At 41.3% G+C, this 17,794-nt stretch overlaps 1 protein-coding gene across 1 annotated transcript in view; it reads right to left on the bottom strand.

The window, feature by feature from the left end:
* PMS1 (PMS1 homolog 1, mismatch repair system component) overlaps positions 1 to 17,794 on the bottom strand; it is an 86,176-nt gene that overhangs the window by 10,962 nt on the left and 57,420 nt on the right. Inside the window, 4 exon segments of the mRNA XM_075934175.2 lie at positions 1,678 to 2,136; positions 9,932 to 10,845; positions 12,969 to 13,112; positions 17,578 to 17,700. Of these exon segments, the coding sequence (XP_075790290.2) occupies positions 1,678 to 2,136; positions 9,932 to 10,845; positions 12,969 to 13,112; positions 17,578 to 17,700 (1,640 nt within the window).

The raw sequence follows: 17,794 nt of genomic DNA, 5'->3' as shown, positions 1-17,794 counted from the left end.
GGGAGAGAGAAGGGCTGGTGGAGGGGGGGCAGGTCTCAGGAGGGCTGAGGGCAGTGAGAAGGGCAGGAGTCAGGACAGCAGGGGAAGGTGACAGGTTGGGGGGGCAGCAGGCACCAGGGGCGCTGATGGAGCAAGGGGAGGAGACATAGCAGCAGATGATGGGGACATGGTGGGAATGGGGAGTGTGAGATTTCAAGGGGCCATGATTTTTTGGGGGGGGGTACGGGGGGACTTTTTTTGCTCAACATTTGGACATCCCCCCTTTTTATTAATGCAGAACTTTGTTTAAAATGAATTACAATATAATTAAAATAATAATTATCCAACTAAATTAAGTTTCTATCAAATTTACCCAATTCACATTTAATATGAAAATAGCCTTCAATTTGAGCATTTGACACTTTTTTCTATTTTTTCTCCAAAGGGGGGGGGGCCGAATAATTTAATTAATACCCTTTACATGTAAAATTACCTATATATATATTATGTAATATTAAATATGATGTTTTTCATATTATTTAATGTACAAATACAAAATAAGCCTTGAAAGATTGTTGGCGCCCGCCACACTCTTCTGAAGACATGTATGTGCTATTGGCCACAAAAAGGTTGGGGACCACTGGCTTACATTACTGGAGGTGGTCCCGCCCCTTCAGGAGTTGGTGATTTCAAAGTACCATTGGCTCTCCCTACCACGAGCCAGACCTGTTCTCTCCTTGAGTTCCTGACACAATTGTACTAGTACGAAGAGTTTGCCCAGATTTGGAGGTGTAGGGGAAGAAGTCCTCTTCGTCGATGAGGACTGAGGAGAGGATTTCCCCTTTTTTATGAGAATGATTGCCCTTATTCTTCTCCCATCTACTGTGCCTGATAAGGTCTTTTGCTTTGCCCTCTGATGATAGGGAGCTGAGAAGTACCGTATTCAGAGAAGCTCTTCTCAGCACCTATGACCAATGAACACGAGGTCTGATGACTCAGGGTTGGACAGGGGATTCACTTAGCACTCCATCAGGGATTTTCTGAGATGGAGCTCTCAAGATTGCCCGGTTCAGAGGGGAAAGGAGTACCAAATATTGCATCTTGGAAGGGATACTGGCCTCCCCAGGCAACAGAAACAAATCTCATGGAAAACACTAACCAGGAAGATCTGGGAACAGGCCACACAGCTCTTGAAGCCAGGGATACCAAATACTTCAAATGGTAGGAATATTGGGATGAAGAAAGGCCCCCAACACTTTTTCTAAACCCTGAATACTACTACTAACTAATTAGATAAAAGGTAAAAACTTCTTGCAGAAAAAATTGAAATTGAAGTGGGAATGCTAGTAAAGCTACAGACTTGGAGGGATTCCATCACTAACCCTACGTAGTAGGAAGGAACTGAAGAGGCAGGCAATCCACACCATCTTGGATGCCCTCAGTTTGGAGCACAAGAAGATGCAGACTCAGACCAACAGGATTGCTAATAAGTCGTCTGGTCTCAGGTAAATGGTGCTTTTGCGCATCTTGAGTGAGGGAACATCACTCAAAGAAAAATTTGTGCCTAAGGTCTCCTCAGTATTTACTATAGATAATTCCTATGTGATAATAATAATAAAAAAAACAACAAAAAACCAACCCCCCTTTCCCCTCCCCCCCAAAAAAAATCCACAACATTCTTGTTCCACACTACTATACCTGTCAGTTAATACAATTGGCTTGTCCAGTTTCTCTGCAGGAAGTTTGTGTTTTTCCAATAGTTTCTTATAAAGTAGGGCTTCTTCCACTCTATAGGGATTTAACAACATGATATTTTTTTCAGAAGCAATTATCCATGCATCAGGAAAACTCAGGTGACAGATTAGACAAGATTCATGTTTATCAGAATTTCTCTTCTCAAGCCTTTGAAGTTTATGTTTGAAAGAGCTCATAGAAAAGGGCACCTGTACAATTTTCACAGCTTGGTTATATTGCTGTTTCTTTTCAATTTGAGACTGAAAAAGTTTGTCAAGTTTCTGCTGGTCACAAAGAGAAGTCTTTAGTTTGGGCTTGTATCTTTTTTCTGTCTCTTTTGTTGACTTCTGTATTCTCTGCTCCGCAGCTTTCTTGGTTTGTCTGTTGTATCGTTCCAGATCTTTAGTGGCTTTTTCTTCATACCTAAAGGGAAAGTGGGACGGGGTGTGGGGAGGAGGAGAGAAATCACAAATGTAACAAATTAAAAGCTAGATTGTGATGCCCATTCTAATACAGTCACACATTTCTACTCCCTTTGATAGACACATCAGCTCTTTTTGCATCTTGTCCCCAATACTCCACACTCCTATTCTCTATCCCATTGAGCAACTGGGTGAGAAGTCTCTGAAGAGTGGATGGAGCTTTGCCTCTACCCCAGTGTAATGGTCAAAAGAACTTCTGCTTTATATCTAAAGGCTCAATCTAACCTTAATTTCATAACCAAAAATACCGTTTCAGAAGTACATGTTCAATTTACAGGCATTTAATTTGTATTGCAGAGTGGTGCCTTCAAATGGTTTTAAATTATTTGAATGTCTAGACATGAAAAATTAACATTAATTAATCTACATTCAGAATTTTGGGGGACTATTTGGTAACAGCCTTGTCAATCAACCTATTTGACAAAAGCAGGCATTTGGTAGCAAACTGCTATTGATTACTGCTTCCCCAACCCCATGACTGAATTATAAGAGGTCCAAGAAAAGACTTTCTTCAAGCATAATTTCAGTATGAACCTAGTCTATGAAGATCAGTTTGAATAACTGAATAACTTAATACAGAAATCAATTACATTGAGGTACAGTAAAACTCCAATAGTCTGGCATCCAATAGTCCGGCACTCCTGATAGTCCGGCATCAAAATGGCTAGAGCCTAGTGAGCGAACTTCGGCAAAAAATGAGTCACAAGGTAACAGCGGCAGCAGCTGAACTGAGCAAAAAGGGTAAAAAGGCTTAAAAAAACGAAAACATTACAGTATACCGTATACAGTATGTACAATAAAAAGGGCTAAGAATACTTTATATACAGTATATAATGTATACAGTGTATATAACCATCTTATAGTACCTCCTGATAGTCCGGCATATCTGATAATCCGGCACCACCTAGGTCCCATAGGTTCCGGATTATCGGAAGTCTACTGTAGTTTACTGTAGAGATTCCTTAAGCATGTTTAAATGACACCAACATAAAATAATGCTATGGCTCATGCCACCTCTAGAAAGATTTGTTATAGGAGAATTTGTAAAGACTGAGATTGTCGGGTAATTTAAACTAAACAAAGGCATACATTAAAAATATTAAGTGAAATTGAAAGCAAAAATTTAAAATGTTGATGAACTTTTTGTTATTTAACATATATTATTATCCTGTGGAATTAATTGTTAAAACAATTTGAGTCCAAATGCATAGCAGGATTCAAACAACTACAATTCATTTATATGAATAATGGGATGGATGATATCTTGTTACATTAGACAAGATAAAAATAAGACAGGTCATAAATTATACTGCTTAAGCCAACAACTAACTGACTGAAGGGTTAAGGATGGAACTTTCATATAAGAAAGCTATCCTTTAACTGCCTGCTCTGGGAATTCTTGTACTCTTTCCCTCTGTAAGAAACAAGATGCTGAATTACACGGACTACTAGTCATTGTTATTGTAATTCCTGAATCCTTCTGTGGCTGTACATACAGGATAATACTCAGATGTTTGAAGTGAGGATCACTTTTCTATCAGTGCTTAAGTAAAAAGCGGATTGAAATAATGTATCTAACTATGCAATCCCTACTCTGAATGTTGGATAGCATTTAAGCGAGTAGTCATAATGACTTCATGAGAATACGCAAGAGTGAATATTGAGCAACAGGGATGGTTGTTACACAGTCAGGCTATATGGCACTTAAAAATTGCTGTAATCTTTTTTGTGGCCATGACCAAGATTAACCTTTTAACATCATTTTAGGTTATGTAAAGCAGAGATTTAGATCTATATGGCTGGTTGCATTCCAGACACAAAAGCCTTAATGTTTGAAGACCTTAGCAACAATTTGCTCAATTCTCCTTTCACATCCTATTCAATATCCTGAATTCTGTCTTGCAACACTACTCAACCTGATTTTTGGTAAGAAGCAGTATTACTCTCCATCAGTACTGGAAATAAGTATTTTAACTTGTCATATGTTCATTTTATTCACCGATACTTGCTGGAACAGTTAGATTCAATTATCTGTAAGTATGGTGGAAAATAAGGTCAACAGAAAGGTCACCATTTGTAATTAATTATAACGTGCTAACATTCACATATGGTACTACTATTTCGTTTACTAAAGAAGTCAACTTGGGATGAGCAATAAATCATGTTTAAGAAAATATGGAGTAAATGTTAAGATAAAAAACATCTGCTACTTGTAAAATTAATGGGTGAGATTACTTGAACAGAAAAACTTAATCCTGAATATTTGATTATAACGTTGACTTGATTTGTACTCTTTCTTCTTTCAGTGCCAGTTGGTTAAAAGGTGAACATTTAATTATGTGGCTACTGGTTTTACAATGACATATTAAAACTTAAATCCCCTCACACATTTAAGGAACACTTGTTATTATAGGTTTAATTCAGGAGAAACTCCAGCCTTGCAAGTGTTGAGTTCGTGAGCTTTGTAAGGTTCTGGCAACATCTAGGCTAGATTCAGAAAGCAAACAACAGGGTCACTACCAACAAAAGCACCCTAATTTCCTTTTCAAGAAAGACCTTTCCCATATAAGCAAGAGTAATCCAGAGGGGCCAGGATGGACTATAAGTAATTGCCTTCTTGCTACTTTGAGGTGACTTAGGGAATTGGATTAGAGATGATGCTAGAATTCTAAATTCAAAAGCAAAGATTTTTTTTAAAAGGGAAATGTCAGGATAGTTCCAAAAGGATCTTTGCTTAGGAAGGAAAAAAAAAAGACTTCCTCTCATATGACTAACACCCCATTTTACTATTTGTCACTTGTAACTTAAGCCCAGAAGGACAGATAGAGCAAGCAGGAAGAAATCTATGAGATGGGAATTCACAGATTATTAGAGAAAGGAGGCAAGTAGGACAATTTGAATCAGGCAATCTTTAGTAAAATTTGACTTGGAAGAGCTCCAAATACCCCAACATAATAGAAAGAGAACATCCGTTGGCAATATCAGCTCATCCAGATAATGCAAGTCAATTATTTCAAACTCTAGTATATTGGATAGGTATCATATTGTAGGGTTGATTTTGAAAAATATTCCTTTTCTAGGACAATAGCTTTTGTCTCACGACTTTTATTGGAAGGCTGCTCCAGGCCTGTAGGGCTGCTGGCTCCCAGCCCTTGCAGGCTTTGAGTCTGCAGCCTTGCAAGGGGAGGGGCAAGTGGGACCGGGGGGGGGAAGGGGGAAGGTGGGAGGGTCCAGCATAAGCTTACCTTCTGCCCAGCGTGAGACCGCAGGCTGGGAGCTGGAGCCTCTTCTTCCCCACTGGAGCAGCCCCTGCCAGCAGTGCGGGGGCCATTCTATTCTGGCTGTGGTGGTTGTTGGGGCAACTGCAGCCCAACAGACTGGAATGCCCCCCATCCGCTGCCATTTAAGCAGTTAATCGATTAAACTTAATGTTTCCCTGGTTAACTAATTAAATGGGATTTTACATCCCTGCCGTATACAGCCCCATGAGTCCCAGGAGCAAGAGGGTAGGCTAGGTCTCCAAGGATCATTATTGGCATTTCAACACCCCTGATGGCAATTTTCTGGTCTGAAGGAAGTTCCACTGCAGATTTCTGAAGAGATCCTAAAGATGTGTGTGTCATGCATCTTTCCCAACCATACCACACTGATGTAGGTGAACCAGCCCTTGTGATCCACCAGTGCCTGCAGCACCATCGAGAAGTACTCTTTGAAATTTATCTACTCTTTGGCAAAGTGGTTCAGTGCCAAGATAAGGAAGTGTGTTCCGTCTCTCGCCCCACCTCTTTACCAAACCCCATTGTGACAAAGCCCTCCACTATATCCTCCATGTTTCCCAGACTCTCTATCCTCTATAGAAGGAAAAACTATATAGCACTTTAAAGACTAACAAGATGGTTTAATAGGTGATGAGCTTTCGTGGGCAAGACCCACTTCCTCAGATCATATTCTAGAAGAGAACTGGCATGACCATATATACCAAAGGAATACAAAGAAAAAAGTGAACACATTATTAAACTGACAAATCAGATTTCGTACAGAAGGTGGGGTGAAGGAGAGGGAAGGAGGGAATAGCTATTTATGAGTTAATGAATGGCTAATCAGGAGTGATAAATGGGTAAGCTATCTTTGTAATGGGTAAGGTAATTAGCATCTTTGTTGAGGCCCATTCGTAAAGTGTCAAATTTAAGCATGAACGAAAGTTCTGAAGTTTCCCTCTGCAATCTGGTGTTAAAGTCTCTTACAAGTAAGATGCATGTAGTAAGGTCATTAAGACTATGTCCAGGTAGGTTGAAATGAAAAGAAACTGTTTTTTCCTTGTGAAGATGTCTGATTTGTGGGCATTAATTCTTTGGCGAAGAGTCTGAGAGTCTGTCCAATATACATAGCAGAAGGACACTGTTGGCACATGATGGCATAAATTATATTTCTGGATGAACAGAAATATGTGTTCTTGATCATATAACTGACATGGTTAGGTCCAGTGATGGTATCACCAGGGAAAATATGTGGACAAAGTTGGCAATGGGGGTATTGACTGCCTTGGCTACTTGGATCACAATAGCCTTGGCACTCTGAATTGATTCCCAACTGACTGGTAGTTGTGTGATGTTGCAAACTTCCACAGGATAATTGCCACTTGCTTCTCCACTGCCAGACTGAGTCTTGTTCTGGTATTTTTGTGCTTCAGGGTGGGAAAAAGCAATTCACAAACTTCTATGAAAATGGCCTTATGCATGCAAAAGTTTTGCAACTACTGCTGACTGTCCGATCACTATGTGGTCCCATCAATCTGTACTTGTCTCACTGCACCAGAACAAGAGTTCCACTGTATCCAAAGGATTGAACATTGGCGGCATTTGCCAGTTGCTCAACTCAAAGTGCTTCACAGAAAAGTATGTTACTGGCCTCCTGAGATTCTTCCTCGTTCCTGCAGAACCTATATATGCTCTGCATATACTTCAGCATAAGGCACACTATGGTTAATATGACTGCCATAATGCTTTCATGCTCAATGGGATCTGTGATGGGTTTCATGCTTAATATGTTATGGCATCTATGCGGATAACCAGCAAAAAAAAGGGAGCAAAAAGACTGTTTGCCACTGCTTTCAAGTGGGGGGTGGGGTGGAGGTGGAGGTGGGAGGAGGAGAAGAGACTAAATGAATGCATTATGGGACACTGATTACATGTACCTAGAGCCACCCGCTGCACAGGTTTGGGCCTAGGATGCAAAGAGGCACAAGAACTGTGGGACAGCTACTTACAGTGCATCACTCTCAAATTGAACAGTAGTCCCCCTACTGGGAACGTGCTATTTCAAACTGTGTTGAATTCTTGCACACAGTGGGGACATGCACCTTTGACTTTACAAAATGAGGGTGCTAAAATTTCTACCGTAGTAAATTCAACCTTATCCATCAGTGTAGACAATGCCTTAGTTCTGCTCTCACTCAAGTCCATAGTGCAACTTCCACTAACATCAGTGGGTAGTAAATCAGATGATCAAACCAAAATATGAACAAGTGAATGATTTAGAGATATGGTTAATTTATTTCTTCTCTACAATCCATAGAGTTTCTCTGTGGCTGATGCTCAAGACAATCTAGTTGTTTGAATGCTGGGGAGTCCTGAGATCTCTGAATTAGTGGGGATTTGAACAGCATGAAATACTTCTCATAATTCATCATCTGATGCAGTTTTTTATACATAGTTATGGGGCTGAGATACCTGCTGGGCTTAAGGATTTTTTTTTAATTAAAAAATTGTATTAAAAAATCAGAACAACCTGATCAAATTCCTAGAGCCCGAGAAAGATTCCTTTTGTTCAGAGCAATGAATAAAATAAATAAAACAGGGTATGTAGTGGAGGATGACTGGAGGAACTATATTGTGGTGGATCCTCAAATGCAAACATACTCCCACAATACACTCAGAATGACAGCCTACTGCTAAGACCGTGTAAAAGTGGGCTTCATGTAATTCAGGAGCTGTACCCTACTGCCTGATCATCCTAAACATTGGACTTACTCACCTAGCAGAATTATGATAGCTAAAAGGGGTGGGGGCACCCCAACAAATGCATGGATGAGGCCAGAATTTTGCCTCTAAAAACACATGGGAATGACAAGATGTGATAGTTATATTTTACCAGAAGATTGACCAGGCGTTGCTTGGGTCCTTAATTCATTTTGGTTTTTTGAAAAATAAAATGAAAATGTACATGCATGGAATTGGATTGCTTCTGATAAAACCATACGTAAAAGAGACAAGATCACCAGACAGGTGAAAAGGGCTGGCAGGGGGCATGCACTTCCGCCCGATCTCGCCCAGGACAGCCCCCGGATCTTCCTGGCACAACCAAACCCTGACTTTGCTTTAGATTATTGTAAGAGGAAGTTGTATACTCAATTTGGACATCCTAGCTCTTACTGTTTAGAAGGAATTCTTGAACAGACAGACAAAAAAAGATGCACTCAAATATATAGTAGACTAGAAGATTTATCTCGCATTGCACGGGTCCTTAACTCAAATAAGTTTTGTTTCTCTTCATTTAAATCTTTGTTCTGGGCTGGGGCTGGAGATGAGGGATTCAGTATGCAGGATGCTCCAGGGAGAGAGAATAACTCCAGCCCCCTCTCTCTGCAACAGCTTGGGGCCAGCTGAGAAGCACCTCTCCAAGGCCACTGCAGCTGCAGCAGGCCTAGCCAGGAGAGGGGAACATGTCCCCTTTGCTAAGGGACAGATAGACACCCAGACAGACACACAAACAGACAAACTCTCTGAACTATATAGTAGATAGAGGTCCCCTTCTCTATTCCTGGCCCCTGCTGGCCCAATGGTGCTGTCTGGGTCTCCATCTCTGGCCCCTTACTGCGCCTCCGTCCCCCCAGGTCACTCTACAATGTAACTCTCTCCTAAAAGACCCCTCTCTATTCTTTTAAGAAAAACAACTGAATTCTAGGCACATTCCATTGTCTTGGCACAAGCAAACCCCTACCTTGCTTTAAGTTATAATACGAGGAAGCTGCATATCAAATTTGATGGTCCTAGCTCTTACTGTTTAGGAGGAGTTCTTGAACAAACACACTCACGTATGGACAGACAAACTCATTTCTAAAATATATAACAAGATTAAAAGTAATTCAGAGTAATTGTTATAAATACAGTAAAAAATGCAGTGATGTTTTGTGTAATCTTACATACCTGTGCAATTCCACTAACTTAAAGGAATGCTGTCAATGCAGCTATAAGGGATATAAGTAAGCAAAATGAATTTGCTGGCCCTTGGAAAAAAGTAGCCCAAAACGTGCCTTCCTACTTGACAGAGGAAGATTGGTGTTAGTAATTGCTATGAGGTATGTATAATGGCAAAGAGAACACACAAAATATGCCAAGTGTTTAAAGAATAAATTATAAATCTACCAAAGTAAGGTGGCAATTATACAGAGTCACTGTCTTTTTCTACAAGAAATATTTTACAAAAGACAGCAACACATTTAAATTGAAAAACAGATGGGAAAAATTAGTAATATCAAAATGAATAAATCAGAGAGCAATACACATCTGCACACAGTAAATATCATAATTAGCAATACAAGCGCTAGCCAAAATGATTTTTCCATTCTGTTTTTTAAATAAACTATGTGGATTTATTTTTCATGTTTTGCGCCCAGTGAGTCACCCAGAATGGAAACTACAAAGCTTATAGGTCAGGTGCAAATTCTGGACACTTACTTCTTTTTCTCCTCTCTGCTCAGTTTCTCCCATAGTTCTTCACTTTTCATCAAGTTCTCCATATTAGCTTTTGGATTATCTGTTAATAATCCAGAACGATATTCTTGGGTGAACAAGGCCACTGCTGACATGGGTTTCCGTATTATTTTGTTACTAATTAAATCATAGGCCATGATCTGTCCTGCTTTATCATTAACCACATTTGGTTTTTTTATACTTTGATTTGCACTCTGCTGATCATGATCTTGTTCATCAATATTTTCATCGGCCATGTGATTTGTTATTGCTCCTACTTCAGGTACCAAAATCTTTACAGGTTCAAGGTTCTCTCCTGTAGGATTTTTAAGTGCATTTCCCATGCTCCAATTATCAGCAGAGATTTCAGATACATATTCAGGGACTATATTTGCCTCATTTTTTTGTATTTCATTAGTGTGACCAGCTTTCAAAGGATGCTCACTTCTGTTTTTAGATTGAGTGTCCATGTGAGTACTGCCATTTAGGGTTAATGTTACACTATATCCATCCTGGCTGTCGTCACATGATACATTATTTATGGAACTGTCTTGAGGTATATCACTCACAGTCACGTCAGTGCCAGAAACTTCTTTTCTGTTGAGGAAACCATGAGTATTATCACTAGAAAATCCTTGATGCTTTAAGCAGACCTCTGTGTTTTTTCCTGCTTGACCATTTTGCACATCATTACTGAATGAAAAGAATGAAGTATATGTACGTGGATCACTGTTTCCAGATGGTTCCATTTTATTAACAAGCACGTCTGTTTGTGCTGTTTCATTAACAACCATGTCCACTGAGGTAACATCTGTTTTATTCATTTCACAAGAAACTGTACCAGATAGTGGCCCATACAGCGATGTCAATACATTTTCAACAGCAGATAATACAGATTCCTGAAAAGAAAACTCATAAGCATTAGGACAAATTGTCAATGAAAATGTACTTGACAAGTGTTGACACAACACAATAGCAATAAGAAAAACAATTCTATCCACTGTATTTTTTGGAGTAAATTGTATTACTAAGCATTAATTGCTGATATTTTTGCCTTAAAGTACTCTAAACATTCACTAATCAGTGAAATCCTTTAGCTTCACTGATAAATGTTAATACCACAAAACAGGTGTACCATCTTCTTTATGACCTAGTAGAGGTTGAACCTCTGTAAATTGGGACTCTCTGGTCTGGGAATTAGACCACGAATATTCCAGGACTAGAGAATCCTGATGGAGAGCTGGTGCCAAGGAGCCCTGTGGGCTGGCAGGGTTGTGGACTGCTGGCAGCGAGATGCCAGTGGGGCCAGGAGCCCAGATCCCTCAGGCTGAGCTGCCAGGCGAGGCCAGGAGCCCATCACACTGCAGTGTGGCTTCTCAGCTGGGATGTGTGCCCAGAGCAACCCAGCTGGGCTGCCCAGTGGGGCCGGGAGTCCGGCATGCCACAGTGGGGCTGCTCAGAGGGGTGGGAGCCTGATGCAGTGAGAGCTGGGCTGCCTGGTTTGGCAGAAAAGGGGCGGTGCAGACTGGCAGGACAGTGCGACCTTCAGCCAGGCCAGGGCTGGTAGCAGGAGGGCCAGAAATGAGCTCCCCTGGTCTGGAAAATTCCCTCAACCGGGACTGGTCAGGTCCTAAGGGTGCCAGACCAGAAGGTCCAACCTGTATTCACATGTTATTTCTTTAGAACAGTATTAATATATCTATTCTCACTCAGCATACATTAATTGGAGTTAGAAAAGCAATAAGCAGCCCGCGAGCCGAATGCGGTTCACCAGATGCTTTATTTACCTGTGTGTCTGCAGGTACATCCACTCTCAGCTTCCATTGGTTGCAGTTTGCCATTCCCAGCCACTGGGAGATGCGGGAAGCAGTGCGAGCTGGCACACTCCTTACTGCAGCTCCCATTGGACGTGACTGTTGTAGTGTGTACTAAGCTCTTATCGAACTTGAGCAGTATAAGAAAACCCATTGATTTCCATGGTACTACTCATGGTTTAAGGTGCTATTCAATGAAAGTAAGTGTATCACAATCTATTTCTATGTGATCTCTGCTACAAAAGTCAATGGACCAAATTTCAATCTTAGTCATGAATATTAAATCCTGTAGCCTTCACGATGTTAAAAGGCATGCCACTCACACACAATGACAAAATTTGGCCCTAAAGAGAAACAACTCAAGTGTTTAATATTAATGTTGTATTAAACTAGAGATGTAAAATCCCATTTAATTGGGTAACTGGTTAAACACTATGTTTAACTGGCTAACTGATTAAAGAGGGTTGGGGGTGACTGTGGTGGGCAGGGCGCTAATCCAGCCCCTACCAGCTAACCGGAACCGGTAAGCCTCACCTGCTAATGGTTAACCAGTTAAACATTCTCATCCCTAATTTAAACTCCTATTTAATGTAACTATAAAACTATGTACAAAGGAATAAATCATATTGCTATTTACAGACTAGTCAGTCATTACAATGCCATTTGAAGATGAAAAACGCTATAGTGATAAAATTGCTATGTTTGACTGGTGTAAGCAGCTCTTTGAAGACACAAATGAACTTATGGCTTTTGTTATAAAGAGGATAGCAGTATATCAGATGTTGTAAAGGGTACAGCAGCAGGAATGTGATTGTGAAATGCTCAGGGAGATTAAGGAGGACACAATAAAAACAGACCCAGTACAGAAGTTCTGATGATGATGGACTCTGAAGGGAGCATGTGTGAAACAGGGATTAGTATGACAGTATTCAAATTATCTTTAAAATCAACGGAGGAATGAATTTCAAATAAATGGCAAGTGATTCAAATCAATAATTTTCAAATAGTCACATTATAAGGAAAGCCTATTATGTATGAACTACTAAGGCCTCGGTCCTGTAAATGCATATGCGTAATTTCAAGCACCTGAGTAGTCACACTGAAACCAGTGAGCTATGCCTGTGTAAAATAAAATGTGGCAAGTCTTTGTAAAAGCAGGGCCTAAGTAAGAAAAATTCCAATCTAAAACAAATTAAAATATAAATTACCTTATTGTGAAGTAAAACTTGAGTTTTATCAGGTGTTAAATTAACATCCACAGCGGAGGCAGGTACGGTAATATTAATAAAGAAAACAGGGTAGGAACGAGAAGAATCCTTATGTGACTTCAGATTATAGTGCTGCCGAATCAGCTACAGACAAACGTGACAAAGGAAAGTCAGTAAAAGTAATAACATCAATCCAAAAATAAAGAAGCAAAATTCTAACTATACAATTATTTTTAATTTCTATTTTGTCACATTAAAAAAATATACCGTATTTTCCGGCGTATAGGGCGACTGGGAGTATAAGACGACCCCCTAATTTTTTAATTAAAAGATAGGGTTTCATCTTATACCCCAGCGCCCCTCCGCCTCTTTTACTCCCGGTGTCCCTGGTCTACTGGAGACGGTCCCCAGCAGACCAGAGGCACCGGGAGCAAAGCCGCAGCAGCTTTGCAAAGCCTCGGGGGAAGCTGGCGGGGGTCAGCCCAGGAGTGCCTGGGATGCCCCCCCGCCCGAGCCCCTCCGCGGCTTTGCAAAGCCTCGGGGGAAGCCGGCGGGGGGGCAGCCCAGGTGCGCCTGGGATGTATACCCGGCGTACAAGACGACCCCCGATTTTTGGGGGATGTTTTTTAACATAAAAAGTCGTCTTGTACGCCGGAATATACGGTACTAAATATTTGCACACCAGGAAAATCCTCAATAGGGCATTTTCAGAGGGGTTTCCACTGCCTTTATGCCACTAAGTCCCAGAAAAATCTGACTCAAATTATTGACGGTGATTCCTTGAACTTCCTGAAATAATATGTTTAGTCCACTTCATATGCAGTATTTAGAGGAAAAGGTACTCAGTGCCCAAAATTGGCAGAAGACCCAGCTCTTCTTCCCAAGACAAATGGAACACGACTATATCAGAATTTAAAAAAAGAAAAAAGAAGGAAAATATACTATGACAAAATGGCCAATGTTGGTATGGTGGTTCTCATGCTTTTCTTGATAGGGGAGAAGGGACTAGACATCACCCATTGCCCCTGCTCTTTGGGTGCCAATGGCTCTGCTAGTGGCCTGAGAAGGTGGTAAAGGAAGCGGGAAAGAGGTCTGTGTTTGCGCCTCACTCTGAATCCTAGAACCTCTCAACTTCTGAGATTTCTTATCCCTTTCCCCTTGGTATGTTTACTCTTGGTCCTGGACGCTGGGGGAAGAAATCTCTCTGCTTTGCTGGGGCAGGGTCTCCCTTCTTCTGATTTTCTCGTCTTTCAATTCTCAGCAACACACCCCAAACTCCAATCTTCTCTCCTTCCTCGCTCTTCTCTTCCCGAAACAGAGTTTTTTATTAGGTTCCTGACAGGACCTTAATTGACTACACGTGCTCCAATTAATCCACAATAACATTCCCTAGTCTACAGGGCTTATATATCTCCCCTCTACCACTGCTTCCTGCTTATGCCCGCCTACTTCCCAGAATCAAATAGGACGACTGCTCCCTGCTCCTGCTGCACCATATATTTTCCCCACCCCAACACCAACACCACAGGCTTGGGCTACTTGGGGTGAGACACATTGTCCATATGGCTGTGCTGGCTTCTGACTCTATGATCTATTTGGAAGTGGAAAGGTTATAGAGTTAGGAATCATCTAAAAGCGACGAGGAGTCCTGTGGCACCTTATAGACTAACTGAAGTGTAGGAGCATAAGCTTTCGTGGGCAAAGACCCACTTCGTTAGATGCATCTGACAAAGCGGGTCTTTGCCCACGAAAGCTTATGCTCCTACACTTCAGTTAGTCTATAAGGTGCTACAGGACTCCTCATCGCTTTTGCAGATTCAGACTAACACGGCTACCCCTCTGATACTAGGAATCATCTAGTCACTCATGCATTCCTCTCCTTGTTTGTGTGTATCCATTGGAGTGGGTTAATCTATCACAAAGGTAAACTACTACCCAGTAGGTAGTACCATAGAGTCTCCATGGCTCGTTTAACTGCTAGGCATTCCTTTTTTCTTACAGTGTACCATTGTCCCCTGGGACAAGAGCTGAGGTAAAGGATTGGGTGCTCCTCATCCCCCACTATCTGTGAAAGGACAGCCCCAAGTCCTACCTCCAACGAGTCTATTTGTAGAATGTGTTCCTTCTCGACATCCGGGACTTAGACCTACTTCCTCTGCGTCGGTCCACTTAACTATCTCGGGGCCTCAAGCTTTTATCAGGTCCGTCAGAGGTACTGCCCTTATGGCAAAGTCCGGAATGAAATAGCGATAGCAGTACCTCACTATCTCTATGAATGCTCGGACTCGCTTTTTGTGGATTGGGCAGGGCCTTTCCTGTTTTGCCTCCACTTTGTTCCTCTGGGGTTTCACTAGGCTCCTGCTGACTATATACCAAGATATCTGGCCTTGGCCAAACTTTTTGCATGTTTGGATAGGTTAAAAAGTGAGGCTGGCCTGTCTAAAAGCATCTAGTACCACTTTCACTTTCTCAACCCTAGCCAAGACTATGGATTATTGCACTGTTTAAGCAAAAAGCAGTATATTCGGCATGGTGTTAAAGTAATCTGTCCATCAACCATTGGAAAGTTGTGGGGAACCCATGGAGCCTAAAAGAGAGGATGATAAATTGGAAGAGGCTGTCGGTGTAGAGAAATTGTATTTTTACTCAGTGTCCTCATTCAGGGGGATGTACCAGTAGCATTTTTTTCAAGTCCTAGGTGGTCAAGTATCGGGCCTTCCCTAACTGATCCACCAGCTTATCGATATGTGCTATCAGGTAGGCATTGAATTAGGATACTTTGTTTAACTTCTGGAAATAATTACATAACCTCCAGATGCTGCCAGGCTTGGGGACCAAGATGATAGAGCTGGACTGCTGGCTGTGGGATTCCCCAATTCTTCCTTACTTCCATCTTGATTTCTTCCCTTTTTGACTCTGGTATTCAATATGGTTCTACTGTCACTCTTGCTCCAAGACAGGTGATAATATGATATTGGATCAGCATTGTATTGTGTGAGAACACATCTTGGTTCTGGTGGATCATTTAAACAATCTCTGTTCATTGTTATCGGGCTAATTCAGGAGACATCCTTACTTGCCCTTGTGGGCCATGTCCCTTGGGTGGACCTGGCAGGCATTCCCGATAATACCAGGGTTTCAGTAAGTTGATGTGGTAGATCTGTTCTGGCCTTTGGCAGTCTGGCTGCTTCACCTTTTAAATCATCTCCCCAACAGCTTTCAAGATCTCATAGAGTCCATGCCAACTGGCCTGGAGCTTGCTTTCTATTGTTGGTACCAGCACCAGTTCTTTTGGTTGAAATTTCCATGTTTTCACCTGATCGTTATAGGAAGTTCACTGAGTCTTCTGTGCTTTCTCCAAATGCTCTTGTACAAGGGGGTCATTTGGGGTATTTGTTCTCTCATCTGGCCCACATGTGTGAAGTTCTTCCCCAGGTTGGGTTGTTCCTCCCATTCCTCCTTTGTGATGTCTAATACGTCATGTGGGTGGCATCTGTACAGTAGCTCAAAGGGGGAGAATACAATAGATGCCTGGAAAAATTCTCGTATCGCAAACATCAGATACAGGAGAAGGGTGTCCCAGTCTTTTCCACCTTGGGCCACCACCTTTTGGTCATACTTTACAGAGTGCAGGTTCCAGACCATCTGTTTGAGGATAATAGACTGAATTTTGCAAGGCTTGGATGCTGAGCAGAATATAGTAGTTTTTCATTATTCTCAATGTAAAGGGAGTCTCTTGGTCTGTCAGAAGGCCTATCCTAGTAAAAACCTGACCAGTTCGTTTTTGATCACGTTGGAAATCAAGTTTCTTAGAGGAATACCTTTGGGGTGCCCTGTTTAGGATTATGAGTATGCTTCGGTGGCCCTGGGCCAATCTTTCTAGTGGGCCCACTAGATCCATGGCTGTCCATTCAAAAGGGACTTAAGTTACAGGCATACCAATGGGGTCCTTAATTGAGGTTGGGGATTGTGCAACTAGCACTCTGGGCAAGAAGTGCACTAGTGCTGGACTTCCGCTCATACACCCACCCTGTAGAACCTCTTAGGACTCTACTGAGGGTATTATCTGCTGCTAAATGTCTACCAAAAAAATGACTGTGTGCATCTCTAAGACAGGCCATGTGTACTTCCATGGCATCAAGAGCTTTCTACTACCTTCCTTTGTATTGGTACTACCTGATTCAACAGATCATGTTTAATTATATAGTATGGCCCTGAGCCTTTTGTTTTCCCTTTTGGCACGCCATTGCTATCCCAAGAAGCTTAAAGTCTAACTAAGATGGGAACCAGGGCCTATTGAATCTAAGAGGCAAAAGACTGGTCTCACTTGATTCTTCTTAAAGGCTGTACACCTGATATCAGCTTTTGTTGAAAAAAAAAAAAATCGTGTAACTTTGAGTCTCAAGTGAGAATTATTTGATTCTCTCCATCAGAAAAGAAGGGGCTTCAATATAGTCTTTAATTTTGTTCCCACAATCAACTGTAGTGCACTTAGACTTCCAAATGCTAACCTTTGTACCTGCTATTAATTTACAGAAGCTATTGTTTGTGGGTAGAAAGTTAGAAACCTCTTTTTATTCTATTGAATTAGAAAGGCGGGGTATGCTACCTTTAATATTTCCTTCTGATGTACTGGCCGATTGTTTATAAAGATGAAACTCCTTTCAGAACTCGAAAGACTTGTCAAAGAATTGTCTGACTCAGGTTTTGGAAGAAATCCAGAGAGCAATACCTGGAATTGTAAAACATATACAATAATCAATAAGAGAAGTCTCCCTGCACCTTTTATGTGTAAAGAAAACAGATAAATTAATTAGTACACGATT

This window comes from Pelodiscus sinensis, chromosome 7 (genome assembly GCF_052426305.1).
Source record: "Pelodiscus sinensis isolate ZL-2025 chromosome 7, ASM5242630v1, whole genome shotgun sequence".
Classification (NCBI taxonomy): Eukaryota; Metazoa; Chordata; order Testudines; family Trionychidae; genus Pelodiscus; species Pelodiscus sinensis.
This window is presented reverse-complemented; position numbering and strand designations above follow the sequence as displayed.